The sequence below is a fragment of the Talpa europaea genome (assembly GCF_964194135.1).
Source record: "Talpa europaea genome assembly, chromosome: 11".
In the NCBI taxonomy this organism is placed as follows: domain Eukaryota; kingdom Metazoa; phylum Chordata; class Mammalia; order Eulipotyphla; family Talpidae; genus Talpa; species Talpa europaea.
Window position 1 is genome coordinate 40441727 of NC_140078.1, and position 22022 is coordinate 40463748.

The 22022-nt window shown below is 41.6% G+C and overlaps 1 protein-coding gene across 3 annotated transcripts in view; it reads left to right on the forward strand.

Moving 5' to 3' along the window:
• Positions 1-22022, forward strand: part of PYGB (glycogen phosphorylase B) — a gene marked incomplete at its 5' end in the record, with an annotated part of 53377 nt that overhangs the window by 11337 nt on the left and 20018 nt on the right. The window contains 4 exons of one of the 3 annotated variants that reach the window (XM_084247883.1): positions 1699-1800; positions 15564-15642; positions 17658-17761; positions 21357-21488. In XM_084247883.1, coding sequence (XP_084104009.1) covers positions 1699-1800; positions 15564-15642; positions 17658-17761; positions 21357-21488 — 417 coding nt within the window. The remainder of the gene's footprint in view (positions 1-1698; positions 1801-15563; positions 15643-17657; positions 17762-21356; positions 21489-22022) is intronic. The other 2 variants (XM_084247884.1, XM_084247885.1) reach the window with 2 other exon arrangements.

Here is a 22022-nt window from a genome sequence, read left to right on the forward strand (position 1 = left end):
TGGGGTCAGCACCCTCCTCTGAGTCTGGTCATGCGCCTCACCACCTGCGTGTTTGCACACATACCACAGACATGCCCTTTTTAAGGCCTGGTTTTGCTTTTAACTTTGTATTTAGAAGTAGTATTAGATTTACACAAGGTTGCAAAGATAGTGGAGCATGCCCGTGTGTCCTTTGATCTGCTTTCCTGGTGAAGAGCCCTCAGTTTGGGTCACTCTGATGTTTTCTCATGATGAGTCTGGGGTTATGAATTTGGGGAAGAATATAACAGAGGTGAAGCCCCCCACTCACCATACCTGGGGATGCTAACTAACTTCCAACGAACTTGTGTTGTTCTCCATTAGAAGTGAAGTTACAATTTCCCTTTCAAGACCCTGTTTATTACATGTGTGGGGAATTGAGCTCTACCTCCTGGAGTGAAGGATATCAGTCAAGGATATCGGTGGTAGGCACCTGTTAAGACCACCCAGGTCATGAGTAATTGTTTTGGGGAAGGTACTGGGCACTGCAGATGTCTTGAGTCCTCACAGCTGTGCCCTCTGATCTGCCTTCAGTGGTGGTTACTACTATGATGTTCTCAGGGAGATTCTCCATTCCTCTCCTAACTTCTACATTTATCAATTGGGATTCTTTTATAAAGACTTTTTTTCAGGCCTCCCCAGTGGCACAGCAGTTGAGCGCTGGGTTGCAAAGCTGCCCACAGCCTCTGCAGCACCAGTTTCATCCCCGGCTGCTCCCTGGCCACCAGAGGAGGGTCCCACATGGCGCGCAAACCTCTCCTGCTACCCACTGCTCCCCTCAGCAGTGTACTTCAGTCCTTCTGCCTGCTCTGCTCCCCGCTCTGGCTCTGGTGACTTCTCTCATCCTCCCACGCTTCTGACTGTACCCAGTGCTTGTATAAATAAATTAATTAATTAAATAAATCTTAAAAAAAAAAAAAGACTCCCCCCCCCCCATTTATTTTCCCCAGGTCTTAATTTTGACAGCAGGAAGCAGCAGTGAGCCAGCCATCAGCACCTTCCTGGTCCTGCTGCTACCTCCAGTCGCCTGACAAATAGAGGGTTGTGAGGAGTACATGGTACTTAGAGCTTGGAGGTGTTTATACTTGCTCAGCACCCAGTGAGTGCTGGTGGGCCTCCTCTTCATTTACACAGAACTACCACAAATCTCAATCCCCAAAGGCCCCAAACTGGCAAAATCTGACTTCTGCTTGATGGAAAGGAAATGTGTGTCCCATCCAGTTGGGTTGACTGTGATGAGGGTGTCAGAAGCTGTTAACACTTGGAAATACTACCCCCAGTAGGGCTGTTTTGCCCTGGTTTAGGGACGTGAACAGGTCACCTGTTCAAGGGCACACGGCTGGAAGAAGCTGAGCCAAGCTTCAGTTGGACTCTGGTTTTAGAAGCCTATTACCCATTGCTGCCTTGGCCTCACCATCAGAGAAGCTTGTTTTATATCTCCTTCAGGACTCAGTACCTCAGTGAACAGGAGCTCTCCTTTAGAAAGTCCCCTGGTTGGGCTGCCCTTTGAAAATTGAGATTGGCCAAATCGTGGTGAAAGGGTTGAGTCCATTTGGGGAGTAGGGGGTTAATAAAAATAAAATCTCAGGTAGGTGCTCTTATGAATCCACTCATCTCTGTAACCTGCTTTGTGTGTGGCATGGGATGAGAAATCTCTGATGCTTTCTTTTGCTTCCCCAGCGCATCTATTATCTGTCCCTGGAATTCTACATGGGTCGTACGCTGCAGAATACGATGGTGAATCTGGGACTTCAGAACGCTTGTGATGAAGCAATTTACCAGGTATGGGGCCTTGGGGCTGGGCTGAGGTGCGGCCTCTCTTGGCACACTGAGATTTTGATCCAAGTCGCGCAGAAGTGAGCACCGCTGGTAAGATTTGCAGCTATCAGGGTTACTGGGAAATGTCTTATGCTAATGCTGGAGGGCGGGGTGAGGGAAGTGGGTTAGTGTTCCTCTCTCTCAAGGAGGAAAGTTCGAATTGGGTAGGAAGCAAGTAGTTCAAGGACTAGGTTACATTGTAATGCTAAGGTTTAAAGACTTCTGGAAACCATTGCACTCCTCATCCCAACCCCACAGCTGCAGCTTTAACACATGGCAGAAGTGGCTGGTATCATCCCTTTCTCCTTGCTTTTTTGAATTGGTCTCCTTACTCCACTCCTAAAATAATCTTTTGTGTTTATACTACCTATTAGTTATAAATTGCCCCTTTTCCCCCAATCAGACCGAAAGCACCTTACATAAGGATTCTTAAGAGTTCTCCTCTTGGAGGATAACTGTTCTCACAGTTCATTTATTTGCAGGTTCAAAGAAGAACTGGAACTGCTGTGTGTTTCTTTCTCTTTGTCCCCCTCCCTGGAGTCTGTCTTCCTTCCACACCTGGATGCTCAGTGTGGAATTTCTGGTGTGAACTTGCAACTCTTAGCACCTTTTACTGCCTTAGCTTTTGTTTGGTTTTGCTTTGCTGTGGGGAAGTGCTCTGGGGGCCTTGTTGTGGGTAGCACTGTGTGATCTCAGCATAAGAGGGGGGCTTGGTAAAGAATAAGTATCAGAGCAAGTATTCTCAGTGGACACAACAAAAAAATTACAACAAAAATTTGACTAGCAAATAGGAATTTTATGCTCAAAATTATCTAAAACGTTTGGGGTTATCTAGCACATGGTTGTCATTTGAGTTCCCTTCACTGAACTTGAATGTTGGAGCATGTCTGCAGGAACCAGAAGATACATGATATTTTAGATCATCAGTGGGGCATTTCATTTTTCAAAACATTTCCTTTTATACAATTCTTACAGAGAATAAAGATTTTTTTTAAGATTTATTTATTTATGCTGGGGTACAGGCCGGAGATGCAGGGGGTGAGAGGACTCACCAAAGACAGAGTGAGGACCAAAACAGGCAGACTGACTGAAATGCACTACAGAGGAGAGCAACAGGCAAGTCAGGAGAGGTCTGCTGCGCCAAGTGTGTTCCTCCCTGGCCAGCAGAGGCTGTTGATTGCTTTATAGTGTGGTGCTTAACCCCTTGCACCACCAGGGCGGCCCCAAGAATAAAGATTTTAGAGAATATTTATGCCATAAATATTCGGTATCTGTTTATAATTTTCATCACAATACAAAAAATGCGTTTATTACAGAAACTTATAAAATGTAGGTAAGCACATGTCCTATTAAACGTATTTTTCCCCTTAGAAGTAGCATTTCACTTCCTGTTTAATTAATCTTGTGTTTGAAAGGTGGCTGATGGTTCATCAACCACCTCAATCAACCGTGGTTGATTGAACCTTTAATTCCCTAGATACATATGCTGGACCCTTGGGGACTGGATGCTTCAAGTGGAAATCAAAGGATTATAGTGGCTTGGGTGGTCCCTCTCCCCTTCATAATATCAGGTTGAAAATAAGACAAGACACTTTCACAGCTGCATCAGACCATGGGTAGTAGGGGAGTGGTTATACTAAAAATTAGAACTTCAAAAGAATCACCTCTTTCCCAGTTGACCTATCAAGGACACATTTAAAGTTTTTCATTATAGAAAACCTTAATTATGTACAAAAATTGAGTGACTTTTCTAATGAATTCCTTCTCATGCTCATAACCTGGCTTCCCCTGTCATGGCCAGTCTGATTTGTCCTATACCTCTTCTACCATTCCCATATTATTTAAGCCAATATCAGAAAGCATAATATTTCAATGGGTACCTCTAAAAGATAAGGTGATGCCATTATGACCCCTAAAATATTCACAATAATTCTTTCATAACAGTTTTTCAGACAGTGTACAAATTCTATAATTGCCTTATAATTTGTTAGTAGTTGTTTAGAAGTTGCATTTGATTTATATGACTTGTAAGTCTCTCTGAGTCCATGACTTCTCCTCCTTTTTATTTTTCTGCCTTGCATTTTATTTGGATTTGTCCTGTGGGGTGTTGTCTATAGTTAATTTATTGAATCTCCAGCTGGTGTTTTACCTGCTGCTTTTTTCCAAGGATGTCACTGTTGCTGCTTCTACTTAGCATTCGGATGGCTCTAGTCAAGAAAATGAAATAAAAGGCATCCATATTTGAATGGGAGAAGGAAAACTCTCTCTATTTGAAGATGACATGATCTAGAAAAATCCTAAAGAACCCAGTAAAAATATATTAGGACAAATGAATGAGCTCAGCAAGGCTGCAGGATATAAATCAATATACAGAAACCAACTGTATTTTTTTTTTAATTTTTTTTTTATAGAGGCATGTTTTTATTTATTTGTTTGTTTGTTTGTTTGTTTTGTTTATACATGCACTGGGTACAGTCAGAAGCGCGGGAGGGTGAGAGAATTCACCAGAGCCAGAGCGGGGAGCAGAACAGGCAGAAGGACTGAAGTACACTGCTGAGGGGAGCAGCGGGCAGCAGGAGAGGTCTGCGCGCCATGTGGGACCCTCCTCCGGCGGCCAGGGAGCAGCCAGGGATCGAACTGGCGCCGCAGAGGCTGCGGGCAGCTTTGCAACCCAGCGCTCAACCGCTGCGCCACCAGGGAGGCCCGCCAACTGTATTTTTTATACCTGAAATGAGTAATCCAAAAATGAAATTTAAGAAACAGTCCGCTTACAATAGTATCAAAAAAAGAATAAAAGGCCTAGTAATTAATTTTCAAAGGAGGTGCAAATTATATTCTAAAAACTCAAAAAACATTGTTGAAAGAAATTAAAGAAGACCAAAAAATGGAAAGCCACCCATATTAATGACTTGGGAGACTCAGTGTTGTCAAGATGGAAGTACTATCCTAGTTGATCTTCATGTTCAGTGCAATTCCACAAGAATCTAGTAGATTTCCTTGCAGAGTAAATAGCTGATTCTAAAATCCAGATACAAATGCACAGACCAGAAAGAATGAAAATAAAAATGAAATAAAAATGAAAGTTTTTAAGGACTTACTGTCCCCAATTTCACAAAGCTATAGTCATCAGGAATGTGTGGTATACATGTAGGATGGATATATAGAGCAATGGAATAAAATTAATGACTCAGAAATGAACCCTCAGGCCTCCCTGGTGGCGCAGGCGGTTGAGCGCCACACTGTGAAGCTGTCCGCAGCCTTTGCAGCGCGGGTTCGATCCCGGGCTGGCCAGGGCGAGTCCTACATGGCGTGGCAGACCTCTCCTGTGTCACCGCTGCTCCCCTCAGCAGTATATTTCGTCAGTCTGCCTGTTCTGTTCCCCACTCTGTCTCTGGTGAGTCCTCTCACCCTCCTGTACCCCGGTTCTTGTATAAATAAATCTTTAAAAAAAAAAGAAAAAGAAATGAACCCTCACATTTATAGTCAGTTGTCTCTTTTCCAAATTAGAAAAAAGGGGGTAAAATACATAACATGTAATTTACAATCTTAACTGTTTTGAAGGGTGCAGTTTAGGATTAAGTACATTCACATTGTTGTACAGCCATCACCCCATCCATCTGTAGAACTCTTCTCATCTTCCAAAACTGAGCTTCTATATCCACAAACCCTAAGTCCCCATTTTCTACCTCCCCAGCCCTGACAACTGTTATTCTACTTCCTCTCTTTGAGAATTTGATACTGTAATTACCTCCTGTAAGTGAATTGGTACAATATGTATCTTGTGACCAGACTGATATCTTCAGGTTTCATCCATGGTTGTAGCATGTCAGAATTTCTTCCCTTTTTAAGGGTGAATAATATCCCATTGTATGTATGTATGAATATATACATATAATATACCACATGTTCTTTATCCATTCATCTATCAGTGGATACTTGGATTTCTTCCACTTTTTAGCGAGTGTGAATAATGCTAATATGAACATGTGTGTACTGATATCTTTTTGAAACCCTGCTTTTAATTCTTTTTGGTAGATATCTAGAAATAGAATTCTTGTATCATATGATTATTCTGTTTAACTTTTTGAGGAACCACCCCATTGTTTTCTATAGTGGCTGTACCATTTCACATTCCCACAAACAGTGCACAAGAGCTCCAGTTTCTCCACATCCTGGCCAACACTTTTTGTTTTCTGGGATTTTTAATAGCAGCTACTATAATGGGTGGAAGGCAGTATCTCATCATGGTTTGAATTTGCATTTCTATAATAATTACTGGCATTGAGCATCTTTTCATGTGCTTATTGGCCATTTACATAGGTATACTTCCTTTTATTTTGCTTCACTTTATTGTACTTCACTGATAATGCTTTTTTTTTTTTTTTACAAATTGAAGGCTCGTGGATCCCTGCATCGAGCAAGTCTATCAATGCCACTTTTCCAACAGTATGTGCTCATTTTGTCTCCATGTCACATTTAATTAAATATGTGTATTTTTAAAAGGTATAATGCTGTTGTGCACTTAACAGACTGAAGTATGTTACAAAGATAACTTTTATATGTATGGAAAACAAAAAAAATTGTATGCCTTACTGTATTACAACATTTGTTTCACTGTGGTGGTTTAAACTCAGCCTGCAGTATCTCTGAGGTATACCTGTGTATATTCATTTAGAGAAATTCCTATTCAAATCCTTTAACCATTTTTTTTTAATTGGGTTGTTTGGTTTTTGTTGTCATTGAGTTTTAGGAGTTCTCTATTCTTGATATTTGTATCTTAGCAGATTTGCACATATTTTCCCTTATCCTGTTGGTTTACTTTTCACTCTTGATAACATCCCTTGTGGCACAAAAGATTTTAATTTTCATGAAGTTTAGTGTATCTAGTTTTTCTTTGGTTGCCTGCATTTTTGGTGTCCTATATGCTCAATTGATTTTTTTTTTCAAAAGGACAGGGGTACCAAGACAGTTCAATGTTAAAATAATAGTCTTTTCAAGGAATGGTTAGATTTAATACATAAAGAATAAGTTGTTACATAAGACCAACAGATGGTGAATATTGACATGTGAATAAATAAATTTGGACCATACCTCAAACAACCTATAAAAATAAACTCAAAATAGATTAAAGATCTAAATGTAAGAGCTAAAACCATAAAGAACAAAGGTATATTACTCTATTACTGGAAGAATATATAGGAATGAATAGATTCTTTGAAATGATACCAAAAGCACAAGTTAATAAGAGAAAAAAATAGATGAATTTGACAAAATTAAAAACCTTTGTGCATCAAAGGATGTTACGAAGAAAGTGAAAAGACAATGGAGAAAGTATTTCTGATTAGGTCTCGTGTCCAAAACATATTGGGAGCTCTTAAAACTCAATAAGAAAAATACAGACAACCCAATTTAAAAATGAACAGAGAACTTGAATATACATTTCTTCAATGTATATTCAAGAAAGTACCAGTGGCCAATCAGTATGTGAAAAGATGTTCTGCCTCATTAGTCATCAAGGAATGCAAATAAAAATCACAATGAGATTCCACTTGCCTCCCTGTAGAACCACTGTCTTTACAAAGGCAAAGAACAAATGGATGTGGAGAAATGGGAATCCTCCTCAATTGATAAGGCCACTTTTGAAAATAGTCTGATAACTACTCAAAAAGTTAAGAATAGAATTACCATGAAATCTAGCAATTATGCTCCAAGGTTCATATCCAAGAAAAAAGAAGACATACAGGTACACAAAAAAGACTATACTTGAATGTTCATATCAGCGTTATTTGCAGTAGCCAAAAAGTAGAAACCCAAATGTGCATCAGCTGATAAATAATTATGGTACATCCATACAATGGAATATTATAACAGTGACAAAAAGGAATGACATACTGACACAGTATAATATGGTACAATATGGATGAACTTGAAAACATTATTTTAACTGAAAGAAGCCAGATACAAAGATCGCATTTTGTAATGTCTTGTATGTATTCCCATTTATATGAAATGTCCAGAATAGGAAAATTTTTAGAGACAGAGAGAAAATTGGCTGTCAGGGGCTGAGAGAAGAAATAGAGAATGATTGCTAATGCACCTCAGATTTCTTTTGGGGATAATAAAGTTCTGGAGTTAGATAATGATGAAGGCTGCACAACTTTGTATTTATGCTCAAAATCATTCAGTTGTTCACTTTAAAAGGGTGGATTTTATGGTATGTGAATTTTGTCTCAAAAAATTAAAAACAGCATATTAAGAGAAGACATGCTCTGAGGTGCTCCATTTCTCTGTCTTCATCTAAGAAGCCCACTTTAGCAAGGCTTTAGACTTTCTGTCATTAAGCTACTTTCTACCCCTCTTTTGAATGCTCTAAATTCAAGCAAAATTTGTCCTCCCTGAATGAAGCGTACCAGTAACATTCAAGGAAAAACATAAAGGAACAAACTGTTTTTCCCCATATCTACCGTACCGTCTTTATTTAGTGTGTTAGTCTCTGAGTTTAAGAAATGTTTTATTAGTAAGAGGTTCCATGATCTGATAAGTTTGGAAAAAGTTATAGTTAAACATGTTTCTTAAGTTTGAACTAATAATGCATTATTGAGTAAATCCTACCTCCCCCATATACCCAAAACATTTTTGGTGGGACACACTCGTAGAAATTGCTATGGAAAGATCAACATGGTGGGGAAGAAACACTTTGAGTAAGAACCAGGACACATAAGATAAACTGGCAACGCTGGCAATCTGCCTGAAGAGGAAAGTTACAATAACAGAGGATGAGAAGAGAGGAAAGCATGAGAACCCTGCTACCCTCCACAACCCACAAAGCCAGCACACTTCAACCAATAGAAAGGAGAAAAAAAAAACAACAAACTAAAGACCAAGCAGAATAACGCGGAAAGGAACTGCTGCAGGCATCACGCCTCATGACCTGGAACTGTGGGCACCAGGTAATCACAAACCCAGTGCCATCAGAGGAAGATAGGGACTCCACAGGCCCACCTGGAGCAGAGAAAGGGAGAGACTTGCAAATAAACAAAGCCCAGCCAGTAAGTTTGTGCAGATAAGCGTGCATGTGGAAAGTATATGTGGATCGCGGCTTCTCAGGTTCCTGTGCCTGTGACCTAGGACTGTGGAGAGATGCATAGGAGTGAATGACCTGCACTGGGTAATCAAAAACTCAGGCTCCCAGGCACGGGATCAGGGCGCAAAAGGTGCAATATCAGTGGGCACTGAACTGGACTACTGCCCACATTCCAGATCTGAGAGCTTCGAAACTGAGAACTGGGGCATGAAATTTGGGGCTCAGGATCACCAAAACGGCCGGGCACAGGATAGACATAGTACCCAGCACAGTTGAGGCACTCCACTTCAATCCCCCTCTCCATTCCAGGGAGACCTACAGGGAAAAAGCGGTCTGGAAGGATACTAGGAAAGGTCTCTGGTGCCACCTAGTGATCAGAACAAAATCACCAACTGAACAAAATCACCTGATAGTTGGAAGGCAGGGATTCTAAAACCACCCTCCTGCTCTGAGAAGGGGTGGGCCACACAAATGAGGGTGAGAAGGGCAACGTGGCTTGGAGCAAGACTACCGAAGGCCTCACGTGACAGCCCGCATTCTGGAACTGAGAGCCGGGCATGGGACTTGGAGTGTAGAACACGCCATAACAGCAGGCACAACACTGGATGACAGTCAGCATTTTGGATCAGAGAGCCCTGGAACTGAGAGCCAGGGCACATAATTCAAGGTATGGGATCCACACAGCTGTGGGACAGCAACAGGTGAACATGAGGCAGACACAGCACCCAGCATGAGCCATATCCCCTGTGTTGAGGTACTCCCCTCCCCCCCCTCCATACTCGAGACAAGTACTGGGAAAAAGCACAGGTCTGAAAGTACAGGTTCTAGTGATCAGAACAAAATCAACTACCTGATACTTGGAAGGCAGGGACTCCAAGACTTCCTTCTGGAACTGAGTAAATACAAAGGGAAGGAACCCCAAGGGACAGCGCCCAGCAACGCAGCTACAGCACATCAACACCCTGGTGGAGTTTTGGCCTAACAGTACTGGACTCGGTCTGGTAAACAGTTTCCAACATCCCTGAAGGACCATGCCAAAGAGATGCCCGCAATAACAGTGGCACAATGTCCCAATGCATAGAACTAATTAGAAAGCAAACAGCAGGGAGAAGCAAAAATATAAATACCAAGCAAGCTCTCAGGGGAAGGACACACCACAAAAAGAAATTCAGTCACCAGAACTCAACAATGACATGGAAGAACTTCTCTGCCTGCCAGATAGAGAATTTAAAATTGTCATGATTAAAAAACATGAAGAAGATGAAAAGGAAAAGAATGAAATAAGAAAAATAATTAATGAACTGAAGAATGAAACTGACTCCCTAAAGAAGGAAATGAAAGAAACGCAGGATATCAAAAGATCAATGGAGGAGATAAAGAACTCCGGGAAGAGCAGCAAAAACAGAATTGATGAAATGGAAGAAGAGATCAGTACCTTTGAAGATACAGAAATAAAAAGAACCAAAAAAGAAAAGGAGAAGTACAAAGGAAAAAGAATGAGGAAACTCTTTAGCAATTATCAGACACCATGAAGAAAGGAAATATAAGAGTTATAGGAAAAAGAAAAATACTGGATGGTCTCACTCATAGCAGAAATTTAGAAAACCTAAATAAGGGACCAGAAAAAAGACTAATTAATACAAAGTAAAAATAAAAATCAACAAGCAACTATAAGCCAGAGACACATCACGTGGGGGTTGGGGGGAGGGAAGGAGAGAGGAAGGACTAAGGTCAAAATAAGGGGGGGGGTGCAATTGTATGGGCAATATAATCAAAATGATAATGCATACATTGTGCAAAAATGAAAAATGATGTAAGAATTATGTATAATAAAATATTAATTTAAAAAAAGAGTTATAGAAACTCTGGAAGGTACGGACAGAGACAAAGGAGCTGAGAAATTATTCAAGGAGATAATCGAAGAGAACTTCCCAAGCATGAAAATGGAGACAAATATAGACATACAAGAAGCGAGAAGAGGGCCTCCCCTGGTGGCGCAGTGGGTTGAGTGCCGCGCTATGAAGCTGTCTGCAGCCTCTGCAGTGCCAGTTTGATCCCGTCCGGCCAGCGAGGGTCCCACATGGTGCGCTAGACCTCTCCTGTCATGCCCGCTGCTCCCCTCGGCAGTGTATTTCGTCAGTCTGCCTGTTCTGTTCCCCACTCTGTCTCTGGTGAATCCTCTCACCCTCCCGTGCATCTGGCCTCTACCCTGGTTCTTGAATAAATAAATAAATAAACAAACAAACAAACAAATAAATAAATAAATAAATGAATAAATGAATAAATGAATAAATAATTTTTTTAAAAAAAAGAGGAAGCGTGAAGAACACCAAATTATCACAAGGAAAAGAAAACTACAGCAAGACACATAATAGTAAAGCTCGCAAGAGTCCAAGTCAAGGAAAAAATAACCAAACTGGCAAGGGAAGAAACAGATAACCTATAAACAAAACCAATCAAGCTGACATCAGACCTCTCTGAAGAAACACTACAGGCATGAAGAGAATGGTGTATCATATTCAACAAACTTCAAGACAGCAAATGCCAACCACGAATGCCAATCCTGAAAAGCTCTCCTTCCTCTATGAAGAAAAAATAAGAACCTTCTCAGACAAACAGAAACTCCAGAAATTCATTACTACTAAATCCCCACTCCAAATAATTCTACAAGAAGTCCTAAAGCCAAACCCAGCAGAGGAATGAATAAGAAGAACAGAATAAAGCAAGGAATAAAATCACAAAAAGACAAACAAAATGGCAAATACAGATGCCAGCATATCAATATTAACTCTAAATGTAAATGGACTAAACTCATCAATAAAAACACACAGAGTAGCAGGCTGGATTAAAAAACAAAATCCAACCTTCTGCTGCTCTGGGAAACACATTTAACTACAAAAGATAAATGTAGACTGAAAGTAAAAGGCTGGAAAACAATCCTGCAAGCAATTGGACCAAAAAAGAAGTAAAAAACAACTATACTTATATCATATGAAATAGACTTCAAATTAAAAAAGGTAAAAAGAGACATACGCAGACACTACATTATGATCAAGGGGACAGTACATCAGGAAGATATAACACTCATCAAAATATACTCATCAAATGAAGGAGCACCAAAATATATTAGACAATTACTATCAGCTCTGAAAAAAGACATTAAAGAAAATGCGGATATAGTAGGATACTTCAACACCCCATTCACACCAATAGACAGATCAGCAAGACAAAAAATTAACAAAGACACTAGAGCCCTAAATAAAGACATAGAACTCTTGGGCTTAATAGACATCTATAGGACACTGCACCCAAAAAAAATCCAAGTACGCATTTTTCTCAAGTGCATGGATCATTCTTCAGAATTGATCACATGCTGGGCCACAAAACAAACATTAACAGATACATTAAGATCAAAATCATTCCTGCTATCTTCTCCAATCATAAAAGCATCAAACTAGAGATAAACCATGAAAAGACACCAAGGAACCCTCCCACTTCATGGAGATTAAAATCCACACTATGGGCCTCCCTGGTGGCACACGGGGTTAAGACGCAACCTATGAAGCTATCCACAGCCTCTGCAGCACGAGTTCGATCCCTGACTAGGGAGCTACCCACATGGCACAGCAGACTTCCCCTGTGTCACTCACTGCCCCCCTCAGCAGTGTATTTCAGTCAATCCACCTGTTCTGCTCCCCACTCTGTCTCTGGTGAATCCTCTCACCCCCCACACCTCTGGCCTGTACCCCAGTTCTTGTATGCATAAATAAATAAAACTTAAATAAAAATAAGTAAAATCCACATTACTGGAAGACCACTGGACTAAAAAGGAGATCAAAGAAGGAATTAAAAAATACTTTGAGTTGAATGACAACGAGGACACCAATTTCCACAATGTATGGGATGCAGCAAGCAGTACTAAGAGGAAAATATATAGCAATATAGGCTCACATCAGAAACAAGAAAGAACTCAAACAACCTAATCTCATATCTCAAAGAACTAGAAAAGAACAACAAAAAATCCCTAAAACCAGTAGAAGAAAGGAAATAATAAAAATCAAAGCAGAAATAAATTAAATAGAAATTTAAAAAATACCCAAAAGATCAATGAAACCAAAAGTTGGTTCTTTAAAAAATTAAACAAAATAGACAAACCTCTAGCCAGGCTCACAAAGAAAAAAATGGGAGAAAACATATAAATAAGATTATAAACAAAAGAGGAGAAATCACAACAGACTCCATTGAAATCAAAGAATAATCCGAGATTACTATGAACACTTATATGCAAAAAAAATGAACAATCTACAAGAGATGGACAAATTCCTAGAATGATATAATAATCCAAAGCTAGATAAAGAAGAAATAGAACACATAAACAGACCAATTACAAGCAGCAAAATTGAAGCAGTAATCAAAACACTCCCCAAAAACAAAAGCCCAGGCCCACATGGTTTCACAAATGAATTCTACCAAACATTCAGACATCAGCTAGTGCCTATCCTACACAAACTCTTTCCAAAAATTGAAAAAGAAGGAATACTACCAAACACGTTCTACGAAGCCAACATTACACTAATACCAAAACCAAACAAAGACAACACACACAAAAAAAATTACAGACCACTCTTCCTAATGAACACGGATGCAAAAATCCTCAACAAAAACCTTGCCAACAGAATCCAACAATGCATCAAAGGGATAATACAATACAATCAAGTGGAGTTTATTCCAGGGGCACAAGGATGGTTCAACATAGGAAAATCAATCAGTGTAATCCAACACATCAACAAAAAGAAAAATAAAAACCCTCTGATCATATCAATAGATGCTGAGAAAGCAGTTGACAGAGTCCAACATCCATTCATGATGAAAGCCCTTGAAATTCTCAGGATAGAAGGAACATACCTTAATATGATAAAAATCATATATGACAAACCCACAGCCAGTATTATTCTCAATGGCAAAAGCTGAAGGCCTTTCCTTTAAGATCAGAAACAAGACAAAGATGTCCTCTCTCATCACTGCTCTTCAATATAATACAGAGGTCCTAGCCAGAGCAATAAGACAAGAGAAAGACATATAAGAAATCCAAATAGGGAAAGAAGAAGTAAAACTATCACTATTTGCAGATGATATGATAATATACGTAGAGAACCCTAAAAACTCCACAGAAAAACTAATCAAAATAATCAACCAGTTTAGCAAAAGTAGCAGGATACAAAATCAACACACAAAAATCAGAAGTCTTCCTATACACAATCAGTCTGAAGAAGAAATCAAGAAAACCATCCCTTTTATAGATAATTGAAACAAAAAAAAATTCAAATACTTGGGAATAAACCTAACAAAAGAGGTGAGGGACCTCTACAAAGAAAATTATAAAACAGTTAAAGGAAATAGAAGAAGACACAAAGCAACGGAAAGATATCCCTGCTCATAGATTGAAAGAATTAACATATTAAAATGACCATCCTACCAAAAGCAATTTACAGATTCAATGCTATTCCAATAAAAATGTCAATGACATTCTTCAAAGAAATAGAACAAATGCTGATGAAATTCATATGGAACCACAAAAAAACCACGAATAGCTAAAGCCCTACCGACAAAAACAAAGGAGAATGGAGCTATCACACTGCCAAACTTCGTATTATATTACAAAGCCATAATGATTAAAAGTGTGGTACTGGAACAAAAACAGACACACAGACCAATGGAACTGAAGAAAAAGCCCAGAAATAAAGCCACATATATATGGACAGCTAACCTTTGACAAAGGAGCAAAGAATATGCAATGGGACATGGACAGTTTGTTCAATAAATGGTGCTGGGAATACTGGACCACCACATGCAAAAGAATAAAACTAGACTACTACCTCTCACCATGAACAAAAATCAACTCAAAATGAATAAAAGACCTGGGCTTAAGACCTGAAACCATAAAATATATAGAAGAAAATATAGGTAAAAACTACAAGACATATATCTCAGTAAAAAAATATAAAAAAAATAAAAACCACTGCTCAAGATAATTATTGTGAGCAATTTGTTGTATTTCATATCCTAAAACTAGATTGATGGAGCAATTATCCATATGCCATAATCAAGAGACTTAAAATCTGCATTATGGAACAGTTTTAAATAAGGTGGAGTGGATTCTGTTGCTTTTTCTGTGACTTTAACATATCGTGTATATTTCACAAGATTGGTTGAATGCAATTGGAATGCCACAGGTATGGTGCTTTCAGGATTTGGTTTGAAAAAATGTCATAAATATTATTAAACCGTGTAAAATTAAAGAATTACTAAAACCATTGATTTCATTTTCAGGATACATATTATAATCTGTCCACCATAATAAGTAAGTTAGTAACCTGGTAATAATATTTTTGGCTGTTAAACCAAGTCTCATTTTGATTGTTGACTCTTAAATAGTTTGGCAAATTTTGAAATACCTGGGAAATTTTTATTTTTGTGCATTGATTTAAACCAACACCATATTTTAACATTTTAGACTTTTAAATCTAAAAAAGAAAAATTCTAACCTTTGATATAAGATCATCAGATTTAAATCATTTTCCTCCTGTTGCTTGAAGGAAACTATTAAGTATTATTAAAATGTTACCTCTACTGTCATTCACAGCTGGGGCTGGACTTGGAAGAACTGGAAGAAATAGAAGAGGATGCTGGCCTTGGGAACGGAGGCCTGGGGAGGCTGGCAGGTAACTGTATCCACTGGGACTGGGTCTTTCCTGGCTGGGCCCTTGTCAGTGGTCACCTGGAGAGGCGAAGGTCCACTGCGCTTCTAGCTCTAGTCTGTCAGGGCAAATTTGCCTCAGAATACATGGGAGAGTGTGTTCCCCAAATCAAAATCTTTGTCACCAGTGGGAAAATAATGCAGAATTTATGTTCTCGTTCACATACTTCATAATTATCATGAAAGTCAGGTGCCAGTGTTGGGTAACTGGTGCTGGAGGGGTTTCCAGTGTGCCAACCACTGAAAGAAAGAGAGATGAACACACACACACACACACACACACATACACATACAGAATATCGCCCCTTACAACAAGCTGCTCCTGCTTTCTTAACAGTAATCAGATTGCCCTGAAATAACAGAACCATTTCTTCATGGGATAATTGTCATTGTCCCCTGGACCATCCTGAAAGCATATCCAGTTTTTGTCTTTTTTTTTTCCCTGTTTAAATTATTTTTACCAGCTTTTTGGGGACAAGGGGTCTGGGTGGAAGTGGAGATAGCATGTTGAGATTTGGTTGCGTTGTGTGCCGAAGGCTCTCAGGCAGTGCTTCTGGAGCAGAAGTAAGCTTTGTGCTGCACTGTACAGCGAGGGTGGCCCACTCTGAGTCATGGCTCTTGGGAAGTTGTCATTTTGTAAAGGGAGCACACATCCTAAAATTGATCTGAGGTGTATATGTGTGTGTTTTCAAATTTTAAATTCTTCAACAAGTGTAAGTGCAACATGTTTCCCTCAAACAATATAGCACATGAATCCACACACAAAAAACACTTGGCAAGACCTGTCCCCCCACCTCCCTGGAGTATCCTGTATGTTATGCTCCCACACTCAGAGATCTGCTCTTGTTTTCGAGGGTGACATTGGACTAGACACTGAGCTGAGGATGGATACCTTGTATGCCACCAGCCCAAGACTCAGTTCACTCTGTGGCCTTCACCCCAGTGGCATTTTCTCAATCATGAGTGTCTTCCTACTTTCCCTTTTCTAGTCAGTAAAAGCAGAAGCTGTTTTTGCAGCTTGTTGAAGCCCCAGGTCCCTGAGTCCTCTTCACCCACTAGCTGCCTAAGCTCACCCTTCATCCAAGCCTCTGAAAGTGACCAGTGTCTCCTTCCCTGCCCTCCACCATCTGTTCCCATTCAGGGCATTCCCGGCCTTCCCAGTCTGGCTCCTGCTGGAATCCCCGTCACCTTTTTTGCCACTTCTGCAATGGCCTTCCTGTGATTGGGGTGACAGTTCCTCCTCCTCTGTTATGCGCACCCCCCTCACTGTGCAGACCCAGCATCCCCCAGCCTTCTGTAGCTTGACAAGCCCTGTGTCCTGCCTGTGAGAGTGATTTCCTCCAGAAAAGAGCAGGTCTTACATCTTACTTAGGTCATCTTATCCCACCCCCTCAGCAAAGGTCTAACATACTTTAATAGTTGTTTAGACATTTTTTCCTTTTTTAATAAGGCTGCCTTCTGGATCTTTATTCAAAACATTTGTTTTCATTTTTTGATGATATTTTGGTGCTTCTGTCCCCTTTTGGGAAACTGGGGGCAGGATGCCATTCAGTGGTGGCAGAGAGTGAAACATACATCACCAGCCCCTCTTCTCTGCCTTCTTCACTAGCTCGTGGGGAGAGATTTTGTGATGTTCCCTCCTCCCCTTCCAGCTTGGATTTTATGTGCAGAGAGGTACAGGACTTGTAGCCTGAGTGAAAGTCTTAAAAAGAAGGTTGATAGAACGTTTTCGTTTAAAGACATGCTGAGTTCCTCAGTGTTCTCTGTGGGAGTCTTTCCTCCCACCTCCAAATAGCCACCATGTTGGTGTCTTAAAGCTGAAGAGGGTTCTGGGGGAGTTGGGCTTTCCTTTCATGAAACCTGACACTGAGGGGAGTTGCCACTGTCTGACTGGAGGCCAGGGACCCAGCACCTACTTGGCTTGGTTCCAGTGGGCTTTGTCATTGATGCCAAGAAGTTCTTTGTGTTTGGACTTTCCAGCCTGCTTCCTTGACTCGATGGCCACCTTGGGTCTTGCAGCCTATGGCTATGGAATCCGCTATGAGTTTGGGATTTTCAACCAGAAGATTGTCAGCGGCTGGCAGGTGAGTGAGACTTGGCTCCTATACTTGTTTATTCATTCCCATTCATGCAAGAAAATACACAGTTGGGATTTTTATTCTTTAAACTCTTTAGAGAGACAGCATGCCAGTCGAAAGCAAAGCAGTGGAGGGCATCCATGCAGCGACCTGAGCTCCCTACTCTTGTCCTGGTTCTATAAGGCCTGGAAGAGCTGTCTCCTTGCAGATGATTTCTGGGTGGTGACCTTGTGGGGTGGGGCCTGGCACCCAGCTGGGCCTGATGGGATGTGTGTGTGTGTGCATGTGCCAAGGCTGCACGCATATCAAAGGTGGCCCTCTTCAGTTCCTAGCAGAGGGACAGCTGGAGCAATTAGAAAAACAGTTGGACTTTGTTCCCACCTCCTGCCTTCACTCCCTGACACAAATGAGCAACAGTATTTGGTGGGGTTAGAGACCAGACTACTAAGCAAAGTGTCCTCTAGGAAGATCAGGCTCCACCTAAGCAGCAGGCAGTTCTGCAAGGTGGCCAGAGATGTGTGGGGGAAGCACGGTCTCACTGTCCTACCCAGGCAAGGTGGCCATCTCCCCTCATTTGGCCCTTCAGATGGAAGACATAACCATCTGCTGGAAGGGAATATAGTTTATGTAATATAATTTGGAGCCAGAAAGTCACAGATAGAGCAGAGCCAGACTGGGATCAAAGGTTTGTAACATGAAAGAAGCACAGCCCAAATGAACAACCGGTTAGGGGCCGTGTGATGGGAATGCTCCGTGCTCGAGAGGGTTCAGTCACACAGGCACATGCAGTTGTCACAGCTCATCAGTGCCATTCTTAAGGTTTACACATTTCACTGTACCTGTAGCAACCTAAAAGATAAATACATAATAGACTGTACTTAGTGACACACATACTTAAATGTCCAGTGGAAGAGTGTCTTCAACTTTGAAAAGCAACAGAACATTAGGGACAAAGGGATGAACCTGTACTACATCAAGCACAGCGAATGTTAACAGTTAAAGAATCTAGGTGGCAGGGATGTGGGAGTGATGTCAATTCTTTTAACATTTCCATATGTTTGAAAATGCTCATAACAAAATGTTAGTAAAGAAAAATAATGGCTAAACATAAAAGAAAACTTAAAACAGATTTCTGTCATTGCTTAATTTATAGAAATGCTGTCTCCAACCTTGAAGGGAGAAATGTGTCTCCTCCTAGCACTTTCGATAATTTCATTAACAATTCTGAGTTTTTTTCCGGTGCCCCAGTCCCTGTGCGTGGTGGCCCACTCTGACTCTCCCGGTTGAGGTTGCGTGTGTGTTTGTAAGGCAGACTCTGCAGCTCTTTCCTGCCTCTCTGGGTTACGGTTATCAGCAGGAAAGCTTTTGGTGGTGTGTTTGTCTGAAAATGGACATTTCTTTCTTTCCTGTGTCTCTTGGCATCTTGCATTGCAGTGTAAAGACAACCCTACAATGACAGATGAGTTTTCAAGTGAACCTGTCAGTGAGAGTGGCTTTAGCTGAGTTTTGCATAGCAGAATTAAATGTGCACATAATTGGACAGCAGCATCATTACAAACGGGCCACAGGTCAGACTGCCTGGCATGTTGGCTTCATGGGCAGGAAGAAGGCGTTTCATATTTGGGAAGGTGCTGTTTCTGCAGGTGACTCCTGAAATTACCCTGTGAGAGATAGCCAGGTGCTGGTATTGGAGAATTTCACTAATGTGTAAGGACACGCCAGCAGGAGGTGAAAGCTGGCACTGGTTACGTGAAGACTATCTATCTATCACCAGAAACAGAAGTCTTGCCAGTATGATGAAGAGGGGCATATTGAAGATATGGAAGCAGTCATCTCAGCCATGTCACCTTCCTAAATCATAACCCAAATGCTCTTGCTGGTGACTTTTTATTTCTGCAGAAAACTATTAAAAAAAAAAAAAGTCCCGGGCCTCCCTGGTGGCGCAGCGGTTGAGCGCTGGGTTGCGAAACTGCGCGCGGCCTCTGCGGCGCCGGTTCGATCCCCGGCTGCTCCCCGGCCACCAGAGGAGGGTCCCACATGGCGCGCAGACCTCTCCTGCCGCCCGCTGCTCCCCTCAGCAGTGTACTTCGGTCCTTCTGCCTGCTCTGCTCCCCGCTCTGGCTCTGGTGAATTCTCTCACCCTCCCTCCCGCACTTCTGACTGTACCCAGTGCATGTATAAACAAAACAAACAAACCAGCAAAACAAATAAATAAAAGCATGCCTCTATTAAAAAAAAAAAAAAAAAAAAAGTCCCTCAAAATAATATGCATAGGGTTGCTTGTTAAATTTAAAGAAAAAAAGACTTGACCTCATTGAAATTTTAATTTATTTTCATGATTCTTTATTCACTGCCCTCCTGAATTAATTTATTCTGTTGTTTCTAAGCAGTATAAATTCTACAGGGTGGTGGGGAAAATAACCCTACAATGCTTCTATTCAAAGGATGAGTTTGTGAGACAGTTTTTAGTGTTATTTTGGAAGTGGTTTTGCATTGCATGCTCACTGATTTTGCAGATTCAACATACTCACTGATTTTGCATACCCCTGGGTGCAGTCTGAAATAATAAGCTGCCTTGGGGAGGCCTAGCAGCAAGGTGAGCCAAGGCTCTCCAGCCCCCTCCGGTGCATGGTGTCATTTCAAAGCAATGGGCTTCCTGTGATTCTTTTCTTTTTAAAATAACAACTTTATATAGATATCAAGTGTTTTTTTAATATATTCAGAGAGCCAAGCATCCCGCATCACTGTCTCTTTCCAGAACATGTTCATCATCCTCAGAAGAAACCCAGCACGACTGTCAGTCACACCCAGAGCCTGACAACTATCTCCTTATGTTCTGTGTATGGCTTTGGTTGTTCTAGATGTTTTGCTGAACTGGAATCATATCATATGTAGCATCTTTGACTTAGCATCCTGTTCTCATGGCCCAGCCACCTCGTAGTGTTAGGACTTCTTTCCTTATTATTACTGAATTCAGCTGATTCTTGATGTCTTTTTACTTTGATGCATTTTTCTAACTTTAGTATGCATTTGTTTCTTTAGTAGTCTGTTGATTTTTAAGCTTGGCTTTGATTGGAATTGGAAGTTTTTGTGTTGTAACTAGCCTACAGTTTTATTTCCGTGCTGGGCCACATCCTCGGGACTGCGTGGTCAGTGCAGAGCAGGGCCCAGGGTTGGCCCTGGAGCAGGACTGTCCCTCCCTCTGAGAACTCCCCTCTTTTCTTTTTTTTTTTTCTTTTTTTTTTTTAAGTTTTGGATTTTTTTTTCTCTTTTATAGAGGCATGTTTTATTTATTTATTTATTTGTTCGTTTGTTTTGTTTATACATGCACTGCGTACAGTCAGAAGCGCGGGAGGGTGAGAGAATTCACCAGAGCCAGAGCAGGGAGCAGAGCAGGCAGAAGGACCAAAGTACACTGCTGAGGGGAGCAGCGGGTGGCAGGAGAGGTCTGCGCGCCATGTGGGACCCTCCTCCGGTGGCCGGGGAGCAGCCAGGGATCGAACCGGCGCTGCAGAGGCTGCGGGCAGCTTCGGAACCCAGCGCTCAACCGCTGCGCCACCGGGGAGGCCCTGAGAACTCCCCTCTTTGCCGGTCCTTACAGGTGGAGGAGGCTGACGACTGGCTGCGCTACGGGAACCCCTGGGAGAAGGCCCGGCCTGAGTACATGCTCCCAGTGCACTTCTATGGAAGAGTTCAGCACACCCCTGAGGGGGTGCAGTGGCTGGACACGCAGGTACCTGCTGGCTGGCCTCAGGGTGGGTCTGAGTACGTGGCCACCTGTGTCCTCCGTGTGGTATGGGCTTCCTCTCAAGCGCGGGAAACTTGCTGTTTCTGTGGAGGACTCAACTCCAGATATAAACTTGGGAGGCTTTATTTTGCTCTGATACCCAATTCCTTAGACTTTGCCAAGAACTTCCTAGACAGTGGACATTGCAGGACATTAAGCCTACTCTGTAGTTGCACATGGGGGTTGAGACCGGCAAGTGTTTAATGGCAATAGGGCAGTGTTGTGATGGGACCAGGGCATTGACCGCCTGGGGAGATCACCAGCACCTCCTAGCATTGCCATTTCCCTGAGCTATCAGAGCCCTGGGCGTGGGTGGATGTCCATCAACAGCCAGGCCTGATGGGGGCCCAGGGCAGGAAAAAGGATACAGTGCTAGCCACAGGGACACAAAGGCACATGGTCCGGTCTGGGCTCAGAGACACAGAGAGCATACATCTCAGTAGCTTGGGGGGGTGGGGACCTGGCAGGAGGACCTCATGA